The 11,562-nt window shown below is 37.5% G+C and overlaps 1 protein-coding gene across 1 annotated transcript; it reads left to right on the top strand.

The window, feature by feature from the left end:
- Positions 1 to 5,759: 5,759 nt before the first annotated feature.
- On the top strand, positions 5,760 to 11,109 carry LOC143580416 (calcium-dependent protein kinase 28-like). The gene is made up of 12 exons (XM_077063444.1): positions 5,760 to 6,067; positions 7,652 to 7,782; positions 7,868 to 7,909; positions 8,141 to 8,252; positions 8,337 to 8,415; positions 8,958 to 9,127; positions 9,197 to 9,323; positions 9,512 to 9,627; positions 9,704 to 9,811; positions 9,889 to 9,951; positions 10,043 to 10,216; positions 10,835 to 11,109. Exons 1-12 carry the CDS (start codon positions 5,807 to 5,809, stop codon positions 10,964 to 10,966), a joined length of 1,515 nt encoding a protein of 504 aa, XP_076919559.1. The 5' UTR covers positions 5,760 to 5,806; the 3' UTR covers positions 10,967 to 11,109.
- Positions 11,110 to 11,562: the final 453 nt, after the last annotated feature.

Below are 11,562 nucleotides of genomic sequence, written 5' to 3'. Positions count from 1 at the left end.
TTCCTTTAGGCGCCGAAGGGTTTCTTCGATGTCTTTGAGCATTTGTTTTTCCTCCCTGCTTTTAATCACCAAATCATCCACGTAGACTTCTAAGTTTTTTCCAATCTGCTCGTTGAAAATTGCATCCATGAGTCTTTGGTAAGTGGCTCCTGCATTCTTCAAACCAAAGGGCATTTTTGTGTAACAGAAAACACCCACCAAAGGGCATTTTTGTGTAACAGAAAACACCCTTGTCAGTTCTGAAAGTAGTCTTGTCTTCATCCTGTGGTGCCATTTGAATTTGGTGATAGCCCTTATAGGAATCCAGGAAACATTTGAGCTTAAATGGCACCACAGAGTCCACCTTCATGTCAATGTTTGGGAGGGGGTAACAATCTTTTGGACACGCCTTGTTGAGGTCCTTGAAATCAATGCACATTCTCCATGACCCATTGCTCTTCTTTACCATCACAGGATTGGCTACCCATGTTTGATATCGTATTGGGCGAATGATATTCGCGCGCAGTAGATCTTCTACTTGCTCATTCAAGGCCTTTGTCTTCTCGTCTCCCATGACTCTTTTCTTTTGAGCAATTGGCTCCACGGACTTGAATGTGTTGAGAGAGTGCTGCGCCAGGTCTCGCGGAACCCCAGTCATATCAGAATGTTGCCACGCGAAGACTGACATATACGTTGTGAGCAATCTTTTCATTCTCACTCTTGTGTCATCTGATATCGTAGCTCCGATTGTGATTGTTTGTTCTGGGAATTTTGGGTTGAGAATCCATTCCTCTGGCGCGTTGTTTGCCACTGGAAGCTTCATTCTTCCCTCTCGAGGTATACTTATTACTGCGCATAAATGATCTCGGTACACAAATGTTACTCCTGTTGGTGTTGGGAACCCCAACGCGCCATGCGCTGGTGACGGTATGGCGTTGAATTGGGCAATCGTTCCTCTACCCAAGATCATACTATGGCATGAAGTGGTGGGCAAGACCAGGAAGTTGACAATTTCAGCTCGCTTGTGCTTCTCATCCCCCATAGTTAGTTCGAATTGTATCTGACCTAGGGGGTGAATAATTTCGTTTGCGACACCCGAGAGTGGTGCACTCACAACTTCGAGCCTTGCTTGGTCTGCTGGATCCAACTTCCTGAAACATTGCTCATACATGATGTTTGACTCACTACCGGTGTCCACCAGGACTCTTGACACCTCATAATGAGCGATGTGTGCAGTGATGACTAAAGGACTGCTGATAGACGGGCCTCCTCTGATTCTTGGAAAGATTACTTGTTGCTCGCGCCAATCCCCTTGGATTTGCGCGCTTCTCTTCCTCGATCTTTGCCCTTGCCTTCTTCCTTCAGCTACACAGATTCTTTTGAATTTTTTACTGGCTGAGGCTCCGTCTGGTTGTTCGTTCTCTGGTCTTGGATTTTTTACCAGGTGAGCCAACTTGCCTGATTTCACATCTTTTTCGATCGCATCCTTCAAATGATGGCATGCATCGGTGTTGTGCCCTGTGGATTTGTGAAACTCATAATATTTGCCACTGTTCGGTGGTCCCTTATGGAGTAATGGCCTGGGGTTTTTAAACTGGACATTTTCTGTGCTTAACACTTGCGAAGGCGTTTTGGTGAGGGGAGTCCATATTCTTGGTAGAGGTCTGTTAGGCTCTCTGCCGCCCTCCTTCTTGTCACCTTCTCCGCGATTAAGAATGTCTTTTTGGGGTTGGGGTGAACTTTGTTGCGCTTGCTTTTCTGCAGGAGAATAATTGGTTTGTTGCAACCTGGACCATACGGAGTTTTGTTTGCCCCTCCTTTCATTGTTGCGTGGTGCTTCTGTTTGATGCCCTTTATCTCTTGCTCTGTCTTGGGCAATTTGTTTTTCATTTCGCGCGAAGATTCGCGATGCTTCCATAAGCTTAGCCCAAGTGGTTGGCATGCCTTCTCTGCTCACGAGAGCTCTGCGGAGTTGATCACTGCGCGCACCTTGTATAAAGGCCACGCGCAAGAGTTGTTCAGTGATGCCTCCAATTGCAAGAGATTCCTGATTGAAACGAGATATGTAGTCTTCAATTGTTTCATCATTCCTGCGTACGCAGTGCATGATGTCATCGGGGTCGCGCGTGTGTCTGCGCTGCTGTACAAAGTGAGCCTGGAACTTTTCCAATAGCTATTCGAACCCATCGATTTGTCCTGTCGGCAAGCTTTCGAACCAGACACGCGGTGCACCCGTGAGGCAGCGAGCAAACATGTGACACCATGTTGGCATCGTCCAGCTTTCTAAGTTTCCAGTGTTATAAAAACCTTGTAAGAAATCATCTGGATCTATTGTACCATCGTACTTGCCTAAACCACTTGGCATCTTGGTTTTGTGTTGAATGGGAGCCTGCGCAATGCGCTCAGAGAATTTTGAATGTTTTACGAAGATGGCTGGCCTATATGGTGTGGTTACGTCCACTTGCCCTTTCGCTTGTGGGTTGTATGGTGTGTATAAATCCATATCAGCTTTGGCTCCATGTGCTATGTGCATGTGTGCGCGAAGCTGTGAACATTCTGTATGAGTATCTCGCGTCTTCTTCATGCTGTGCACCTCTTCCTCATCACTAATATCAGCTTGTTCGGTGTGAACAAAATGACCGTCTTCCAGCGCGCGCGTCTTTTTTGTTGTTCCCTGAATGGTTTGTTTATCAAATGCGAGCCTTTGTGTTAAATCGGCTAACTTTTTGTGTTTTACCAACTCATTGTATTTGTCCATTAAACGCCGTTGTTCGTTTATGAGCCATTCTTTAGGGTCATTGGTTTCAACTTCGGGGCCTATTGGTCCTTTTTGTTTTGTACCAGTCAGATTTTGGAACGTGAGATCGTCTGGGGGAGTTTCAGTTTGACAATGAGGTGTTGTGTTGAAGGGATGGTTACTGGTGGTGCGCGCAGTGTCACGCGGCGCCCTCAGAACCTGATGTCCCTCATTAACATCCTCAAGTTCATTATCCTCCAGAACTTGATCGCCGTTTCGAACACCGGAAACCATGGTGAAGATTTTCAGAGAGAAAACTGATGAAATAGTGGTTTTGTTACCGTTGTAACAGGTGATGGCGCCAAATGAAGAAGCGTGGATCGACTTACTTGAATACGATCAACGTTCCTCGGGTACGAGTGTGCTATATCACCGATGGTTTTCCGAGATACGAGTTCTTCCACCTACAAAACGAACAGCACCGTGAGCTTACCCCTCAGAAAGGGACAGAGGGGTCCTCTTTGGGGTAACCCTCCGGTGTGAGAATAAGATATTGTAGGAGAGGATAATCAGAATGTAAAAATGAGTAAAGGACTTAGAATATATTTTCTTGCCTCCAACTGTGGAGGTGGTGTGGTATTTATAGTATTAGGGTTTCCAATGATTTGGCTCAGACCCAATTAGGGCCTTTTTGGCCTCCTCCTATTGCTTCGCGCCACGTGTACTTAGGACACCTGGTGCTTTTTCATTGATTATTCTCTGACCAAGGTATTTCACCTGACCTATGTGCCATCACGCGGTGGCACATGGGCTTTGCTGAGTTGTCCACCCTTCATTGGCAGCTGTCAACATCAGCACATTCTTTATTCCTTAAAAGATACCTTCTGGAAGGTTGTCTGATGAGTACAATCATGGTTGTCCTTATCCTGATTTGGATAAGACTATTGTCTCATTTGTTGTGTGTCGCTTACGCGCGGCCTTTATGCGCCTATCCCGGGGATGCGTAAGGTCTTCTTTTTATTCTCACACTAAATGTGTGTGTTGTGTGCTTGCGCATAGGTCACGCGCAGATGTTTCATGCGCATAGGTCACGCGCAGATGTTTCATGCGCAAGGCCACGCGCAGATGTTTTATGCGCTTGCGCATAGGTTTTGGCTTTGTGTCTTCATGACATCCTGATTTCAAGCCTCTTGTCTATGTCTTGTGGGTTGACCCGCCCCGCTCGATGTTAAGGCGGGTGCATACCCCTTCACTAACAAAATTACAACTAAAAAAAATTAAATATGACAATTATGAAATTTAACGTGAAAACTAAAAATCGTATGAGATGGTGTCAAATCGTGCTATCCTTATTTATAAACAATCAAGAAAAATATGTAGGAGTGAAAAATATTTTCTTCCTTCGTATACGAAGATATATAGGTCTTGTTTCTTCATTGTGTCGCTCTAGTGACATGTTGCCAAGATCTGCTCAAACAAACATTAGATTCATCCCAATCGAAGAGCCTTTGTTAAGGTTTCGGGTGGGGCTTCGTTGGATGCTTCTGTTGGCAATTTTAAATGATCTTCCTTGAAGTGCAAGGCAAGTAACTTGGCGAACAAGGCACAGGTTATTTAAAGAATATATATGGATCATAGTACTTCCTAATACATGTCTGTTTAGGTTGTTAGGTTTATTTAATTGCTTATTAAATTACCTATTGTTTAGGAATTCTAGTTTGGTCTATATAAACCGTGTAGGGTTTTATTATTGTAATTGAGTTTTGAATGAGTTTCTTAATAAGGTGTTTGGGTGTTTAGCCAAATACGTGTTCTATTCATCGATACCTGGTACCAATTTTCTTTAGCTTCAACCCGCTTACAAGAGCCTTTGTTACCATATCCTCACGGTTGTCATTACCAATGATTAAAGAACATACCTTATTGGAACATTTGTATCGAAAAATCTTGTCCTTCTATGATTTGGACTCTTTGACCTCAATATCATTTTCAGTATCGCCAATGTAAGTGTCTTCGTCATGAGCAACAACTCGTTGATTGATTAGGGGTTGGTCGTTCCAGTTACCACCATCACCGTCTTTGTTTAGATGACAATGAATGACATAGTAGTTATAACCCTCTCGAGTTTTGCTGTCATTGTGACCTTGCAGTTGAGGTGCGTAGTTTTTTAAGTTTTCTGATGGTTTATCGAACCTGGTGGTGAGACCACTCACCACATGCCACAATTGTCAACCACACGCCACTCTGTATTGAGACGACTTTGTTGAGCATCCTTGCCATTTTCCATCAGGATGATAACGAGCCGTGATACCGAGTAAAGCAGGAAGAAGACACAAAATAAAAATAGAAATAACTAGAAAGAAAACTGATATATTGTTTTGTCAATAATAAAACGTTTCTTTTTATTGAAAATACTAAAACTAATAAAAATGGTGAGTTGATATATTGTTTTATCTTTTGGTGAACAAATGATCATAGACTCCATATCAAATGGGTCCTCAACTTCTACAAAAATATTATATATATATATAAGGAATGATATTTTGAGAACCAATGTGAGTTTTAAGAACGCAATTCTAGGCCACACATTTAATTAATTGAATTGAAATATGTGGTTGAGATTAAATCTGGCAAAAAAGTCATAGTAAGAGAGAAAATAAAGATGTAAGTGGTTACACTAACTTTTACGTCCGTTACACATGTGTAAAAGGTCGACTCGGTGCGTAAAAGATTCTATAATTTTTTTACGTGTATGTAACCTACACATATTACGCATGTGTAAAAAAAATTTTGAAAAAAATCGTTACACTGAGTTCTTTCAAATTTTTAAAACTTAAAGGGTTCTTATTTGAAATCTCACCTATAAAATATATACATTTTGACCACCGCCACCACCACCACCACCACCATATTGTCTAGCTAGTATCTACCTTGCCTACCTCACATTTTCTTGATTTCTTTTTAATATGTTCTCACTCCACCTCACCCCTCTTTAAATCTTTAATAATAACCCACACGTTGAAACCACTTTACTATTAAAAACCACAAACCCATTCTCAAAAAGATTCAATTTTTATTACATAAGATAAGATGGGTGTGTGTTTGTCAACCTCCAAGATCAGTGGCTCCAACAGCAACACCCCAATTCAGATCCACATTGGGAATAATAATACTTCAAGAAAGAAACGGAGTCCTTGTGGCAAAAGAACAGTTTTTGGGTATCTTAAGGATTTTGATAAGGATTATACCATTGGCAAATTGCTGGGTCATGGGCAATTTGGGTACACTTATGTTGCTGTTCATAAAGCTAATGGAGAACGTGTTGCTGTCAAGAAAATTGATAAAAATAAGGTACTTTTTTTTATAGGGTTTTGCTTAATTTCTTGATTTTTGGCTAAATATTTGCTTGAATCATGTTAAAGATTTGAACTTTACTAATTTACATGTTGCAAGATGCAACAGTTGACCAATTTCTTATATCTGTTTGATGTTTAAGTTAATTAATTTATATATATATATATATAGGGGTAGGTTAACCAACAATAATTGGTTATCATACGTTACGTATGCGAGCTTTTTGAACGTCGATTTCAATTTCACGCGGTGGCATAATTGTAAATAACTTAAATTTAATTCTATGATCTAATTCATCAATTGATTCATCGAGCGTCCATCCATATCAATTTAATTCAACAGTCGTTCAGTATTAAACTAATTTGCAGATCGATATCAAACTAATTGAGTTAATTATCTAACCCTAAAAATGTTCGTTACCTGCAAATAAAACAGAACGTTTTGTTAAAATGTATTAAAAAAAATCAATTTTATTTCAACTCAGAACGTATTAAAAGAACATTTTATCAAAACGTATAAGAAGAGATCATATTTATTAAAACGTTTCGATATATGAGCAAACAAATATGATACAATTGTGTATTAAAACATAACGTATTAAAACAGAACGTTTTGATATAACTGTGTATTAAAACAGAACGTATTAAAACAAAATGTATTAAAACGTTTTATCAAAACGTATAAGAAGAGATCAATTTTATTAAAACATTTTGATATATGAGCAAATAAATATGATGTAATTGTGTATTAAAACAGAACGTTTTGATATAACTGTTTATTAAAACGTTTTGATATAAATCAATTTTGATAAAACGTTTTGATATATATAATACGTTCTGACGTCCCTGGATTTAGTATTTTTAGCTCTGGAAAAACTTCTTGCCCACCATGGTTTTTAAGCACACACTCTGCTTGTGAGACCACATCATCTCTTTGGATTTTTTTGAAGTTTTAATTATATAATACGTTTTGATATATGTAATACGTTTTGATATATCAGAACTGCATGTGAGACCACATCAACTCTTTGGATTTTTTTGAAGTTTTAATTATATAATACGTTTTGATATATATAATACGTTTTGATATAATCAATTGGGGGAATCAATTGTGATATAATCAAATTTGATAAAACGTTTTGATATAATCAATTTTGATAAAACATTTTGATATAATCAATTTTGAACGTTGTCAACGGCGATGATGGTGACGAAGAGTGCTGATGTCGCCGGCAAGTGAAGGTGAAGGAGGTGTGCTGGTGTCGGTGAGGGGTGGTGGAGACAGATTGAGGGAGAGGGACGAACAGATGAGTGTAAATTTAAGTTATTTACAATTATGCCACCGCGTGAAATTGAAATCGACGTTCAAAAAGCTCGCGTACGTAATGTACGATAAAGGATTATTGTATTCTATCCTTTATCTATCTATATATATATATATATAAGCATGATCATGGCTGCAGGCTGGACAAGATCCTTATATGTTTTGATTTTGTTGTTTAATATAATTGATATAGCTGGCAAGTATGAGCTTAATTAATAATTAATAATCTTAATATTCTTTTTTGGCTTTTTTCGACAGATGATTCTTCCGGCTTCTGTGGAAGATGTTAAAAGAGAAGTAAAGATATTGCAAGCTTTAAGTGGTCATGAAAATGTGGTTCAGTTTCATAATGCTTATGAAGATAGCTCCTATGTGTACATAGTTATGGAGTATGTTGAATAACAAAGTTGACTTTTTTTTTTTCAGTGCTTGATTTGGTTGTCAACATCTTGACTTTATGGTTGCCCTTTTCAGGTTATGCGAGGGCGGTGAGTTGCTGGACCGGATTTTAGGAAAGTAAGAACTCCCATCTTGTAGATAAATTTTGACTTTTGCGGTTAAACCTTTTAGTTCTTCGTTAAATTAGTTTATGACGAGCCCGACACCTGTATGTGCCAATTAGTATAATTCTAATAAAATGTGATTAGGGTATTGAAGATTTGGCATAAATTTTCTAGCTTTTATCAATCTTGAAGTCAAATGCTATTCTTTTTGGCCACAAAAGTTACAAAACGCCTCATATTGCAGGAAAGATAACTGTTACTCAGAGAAAGATGCAGCAATTGTTGTAAGGCAAATGCTTAAAGTTGCTGCAGAATGCCATTTACACGGTTTGGTACACCGTGACATGAAACCAGAGGTATGATAACACATAATAATACAGATCGTCTTACATTGACCAGATGTTCATAGGATGATGCTAACCTTGTCTTCTATTTTATAGAATTTTCTTTTCAAGTCGCGTGATGACAACTCACAATTAAAGGCTACAGATTTTGGTTTATCAGACTTTATAAGACCAGGTTAGTGTAAATGTATAATATTTGGGTCTGTATTTAATAAATAGAACTAAAGATTTGCGGGAATACAAAAATAGCACTAAATCTTAGTCACTATTTCGTCAACTTAATTAGAGTTATATTTTAAGCATATTTAGTTAGTCATATGAATTTATTTAGGCCTGTAAATGAACCGAATATACAGTGGGAAGTTCCTTTATTTAATAAACAAACAAATGAACAAATTTTTTTTGTTCATTTAATTAAACGAATGAGTGAGCACGTGTTTCGCTCGCTCATTTGCGTTCGTTCATATATTTTTGTGTGCATTTGAACCACTAAATTAGACTTGTTTGTTAGATTGACATTATTGGATAGCTTATGTATCTGACTTGCTTGGTTGTGTTCATTTATTTTTGTTTATGGTTGTTTAATTATGTTCATATATGTTCGCTTGTGTCGTTCAATTGTGTATGTTTACGTTCGAGAACTGTTCATTTAGTTTGTTTGGTTCGTTTATAGGCCTTGATGTATATTAATACAGAAATCATTTGTATTATATGTAGGAAAGAAGTTTACTGATATGGTTGGTAGTGCATATTATGTTGCTCCTGAAGTATTGAAACGCAAATCGGGGCCAGAATCAGATGTTTGGAGCATAGGCGTTATCACATACATTCTACTATGTGGGCGTCGCCCCTTTTGGGATAAATCTGAAAATGGGATTTTTAAAGAGGTAAATTGTTTTTAGTAAAATATATGTTAATGATATATTAGTTTTTACAATATTGTTATGAATTTATAGGTGCTAAGAAACAAACCTGATTTTCGGCGCAAACCATGGCCTAACGTAAGCCCAAGTGCCATAGATTTTGTCAAGAAATTGCTTGTGAAAGATCCTCTTACACGACTTACTGCTGCGCAAGCCCTTTGTATGTTTCTTTTTCATGTTCATGTTCATTTATGAGTTTTTTCAAACACTCACAACACTTAGTTGAATCACATCCAATCATTATATTCCACATATCTATTTATTATCCATCATCATGTGTTTACTTTTTTTTTTTTTTTTTTAATATTAATCATTTTGTTATCTAATGGTTGAGTATGCGTTTTATAGCACACCCGTGGGTACGAGAAGGTGGAAATGCGCCTGAGATTCCTCTCGACATTTCGGTTTTATCAAACATGCGTGAATTTTTAAAATACAGTCGCCTAAAACAATTTGCTCTACGGGTAAGTATTCTCTAATATTATAAAGGTGGTCACAATTCACGAATAATATTTTCTAAGACTTGATATTATTGCATAGGCTTTGGCTAGTACACTTGATGAAGAGCAGCTAGCAGATCTCAAAGATCAATTTCATGCAATTGATGTAGATAAAAATGGTGCGATTAGTCTTGAGGAAATGAAGCAGGTATGTTTGACCCCAAAAGTCAAACTAAGCATTATACTTTTATGTCTAAAATAGCCCGGATTTGACTTTTGTGGCAGGCACTTGCTAAAGATATTCCTTGGAAGATGAAAGAATCGCGTGCTTTAGAGATACTAAAAGCAGTAAGCCCATTGTAACGAAGTTGATATTCTAATGTACTGTAAAATTACTGTTTTACCCTTTTAACCGATGTATATGTGAATTATGATGCAGATGGATAGTGACACAGATGGGTTTATTGATTTCAAGGAATTTGTTGCAGCCACTCTTCATGTTCATCAGTTGGAGGGACAAGATTCTCAAAAATGGCTACATTTATCACAGTCGGCTTTTGATAAATTTGATGTTGATGGAGACGGATATATAACTCCAGAAGAACTCAGAATGGTAAGCCGTTGCTTTTAGTTTACACATGTGAGCATTGGCACAACTTCCAAAAGTCAAACACAGGCTTTGACTTTTGAGGTCAAAAAGACTAAATTTTTTTACTTCAGAATTAACATTGATTTTGGTTGGAAGGTAAATATTCCAATTGCCAGTTTTGTGGGAATTGCAGTATGTTTTGATTCTATCATCAAATGTTTCTTGGATTTTCGAATTCTGTCTCCATTTTGGAGTTGAAAATCAGTCAACTTGACCTTGAAAGTCAACTGTATCTATACAAGAAAATGGAAAATATGTTACACGTGTTGCCGCTACTTTATTTATTGTTAAGTTTCAACTTTTAGAAATCTGTGAGGTTTGACAATTTGGTCAAACAGACTCGTTTCAGAATTCAAGATTTAGAATTATTTTGCTACCAATTCAAAACCATTTATTCTTCTATGTTATATTAATTTACATATAGAAAAGAAAAGTAGGATCACAAATTTTTCAAGAACTTCAAACAATCTTATCAACTTAATCATGAAGCTAGAAACTTTGACTTCAAAAGTCAAACTTTACCTTTTTTCTTACTTCATTGTGTTGTTTTTTTTTTAAGTTTTTTTTTGCTTTTAATTACAGCATACGGGCTTGAAAGGATCTATAGAACCACTTCTGGAAGAAGCTGATATTGACAAAGATGGTAAGATTAGCTTGTCGGAGTTCCGTAGGCTGTTAAGAACTGCAAGCATGGAATCCGGGATAATTACATAAAATAACGAAAAACAATGCCAAAAGTGCGGTAAAGAAAGATTTAGTCTCCTTAACTGTCGGCATTTTAGTCTCTGTAGAGGTCGACAGTGTGGTCTCATAATGTTTGAGGCTTTCCCATTTCTTTAATGGTGACAGAAAGTACTTGTGAGAAGATAACAATGGAGAAGCTTGATTTGCAGGTATTTGTATGTATATGTTCCTATAAATTTAATTTCGCAAGTGAATGACAAACCAATATTTTGGCCAAGATTATTTATTCATATTTGTATGGTTTTTCCTTTCTTTTTTTTTAAACCAATGCCAAGATTGTGCATATATATGTTTCTGTAAGCAATAAGTTTAATATCGCGAGTGAATGATATGAGAAGCTGAATATCATCCAGCTCAGTGGTGGATTATTATGATGTTTAACGCTGCAATAGGCGGCTTTAATGAAGTAAACACAGGCGGAATTAATTACGATTTGAAGTTCTGATATCATGTGTACTTTTACAATGGCGATCAAAGCGCACACAATGGTGAAAAAACGAACACGAAAACCAAATTAAGCGATGTTTTAAGATTGATTGAACCTGCAAATGATGTACAGCATAAGA

Source organism: Bidens hawaiensis, unplaced genomic scaffold (assembly GCF_021521415.1).
Source record: "Bidens hawaiensis isolate Kalapana, Puna unplaced genomic scaffold, B.hawaiensis_p1.1 tig00030470_1, whole genome shotgun sequence".
NCBI lineage: Eukaryota > Viridiplantae > Streptophyta > Magnoliopsida > Asterales > Asteraceae > Bidens > Bidens hawaiensis.
This window is presented reverse-complemented; position numbering and strand designations above follow the sequence as displayed.

Bases quoted from the DNA above. Each gene is read 5' to 3' on its own strand.
- LOC143580416 (XM_077063444.1), top strand. From the start codon at position 5,807: ATGGGTGTGTGTTTGTCAACCTCCAAGATCAGTGGCTCCAACAGCAAC. The intron at 9,128-9,196 runs GTAAATTGTTTT...ATGAATTTATAG, and splicing joins AAAATGGGATTTTTAAAGAG to GTGCTAAGAAACAAACCTGA. The intron at 9,952-10,042 runs GTAAGCCCATTG...ATTATGATGCAG, and splicing joins CTTTAGAGATACTAAAAGCA to ATGGATAGTGACACAGATGG.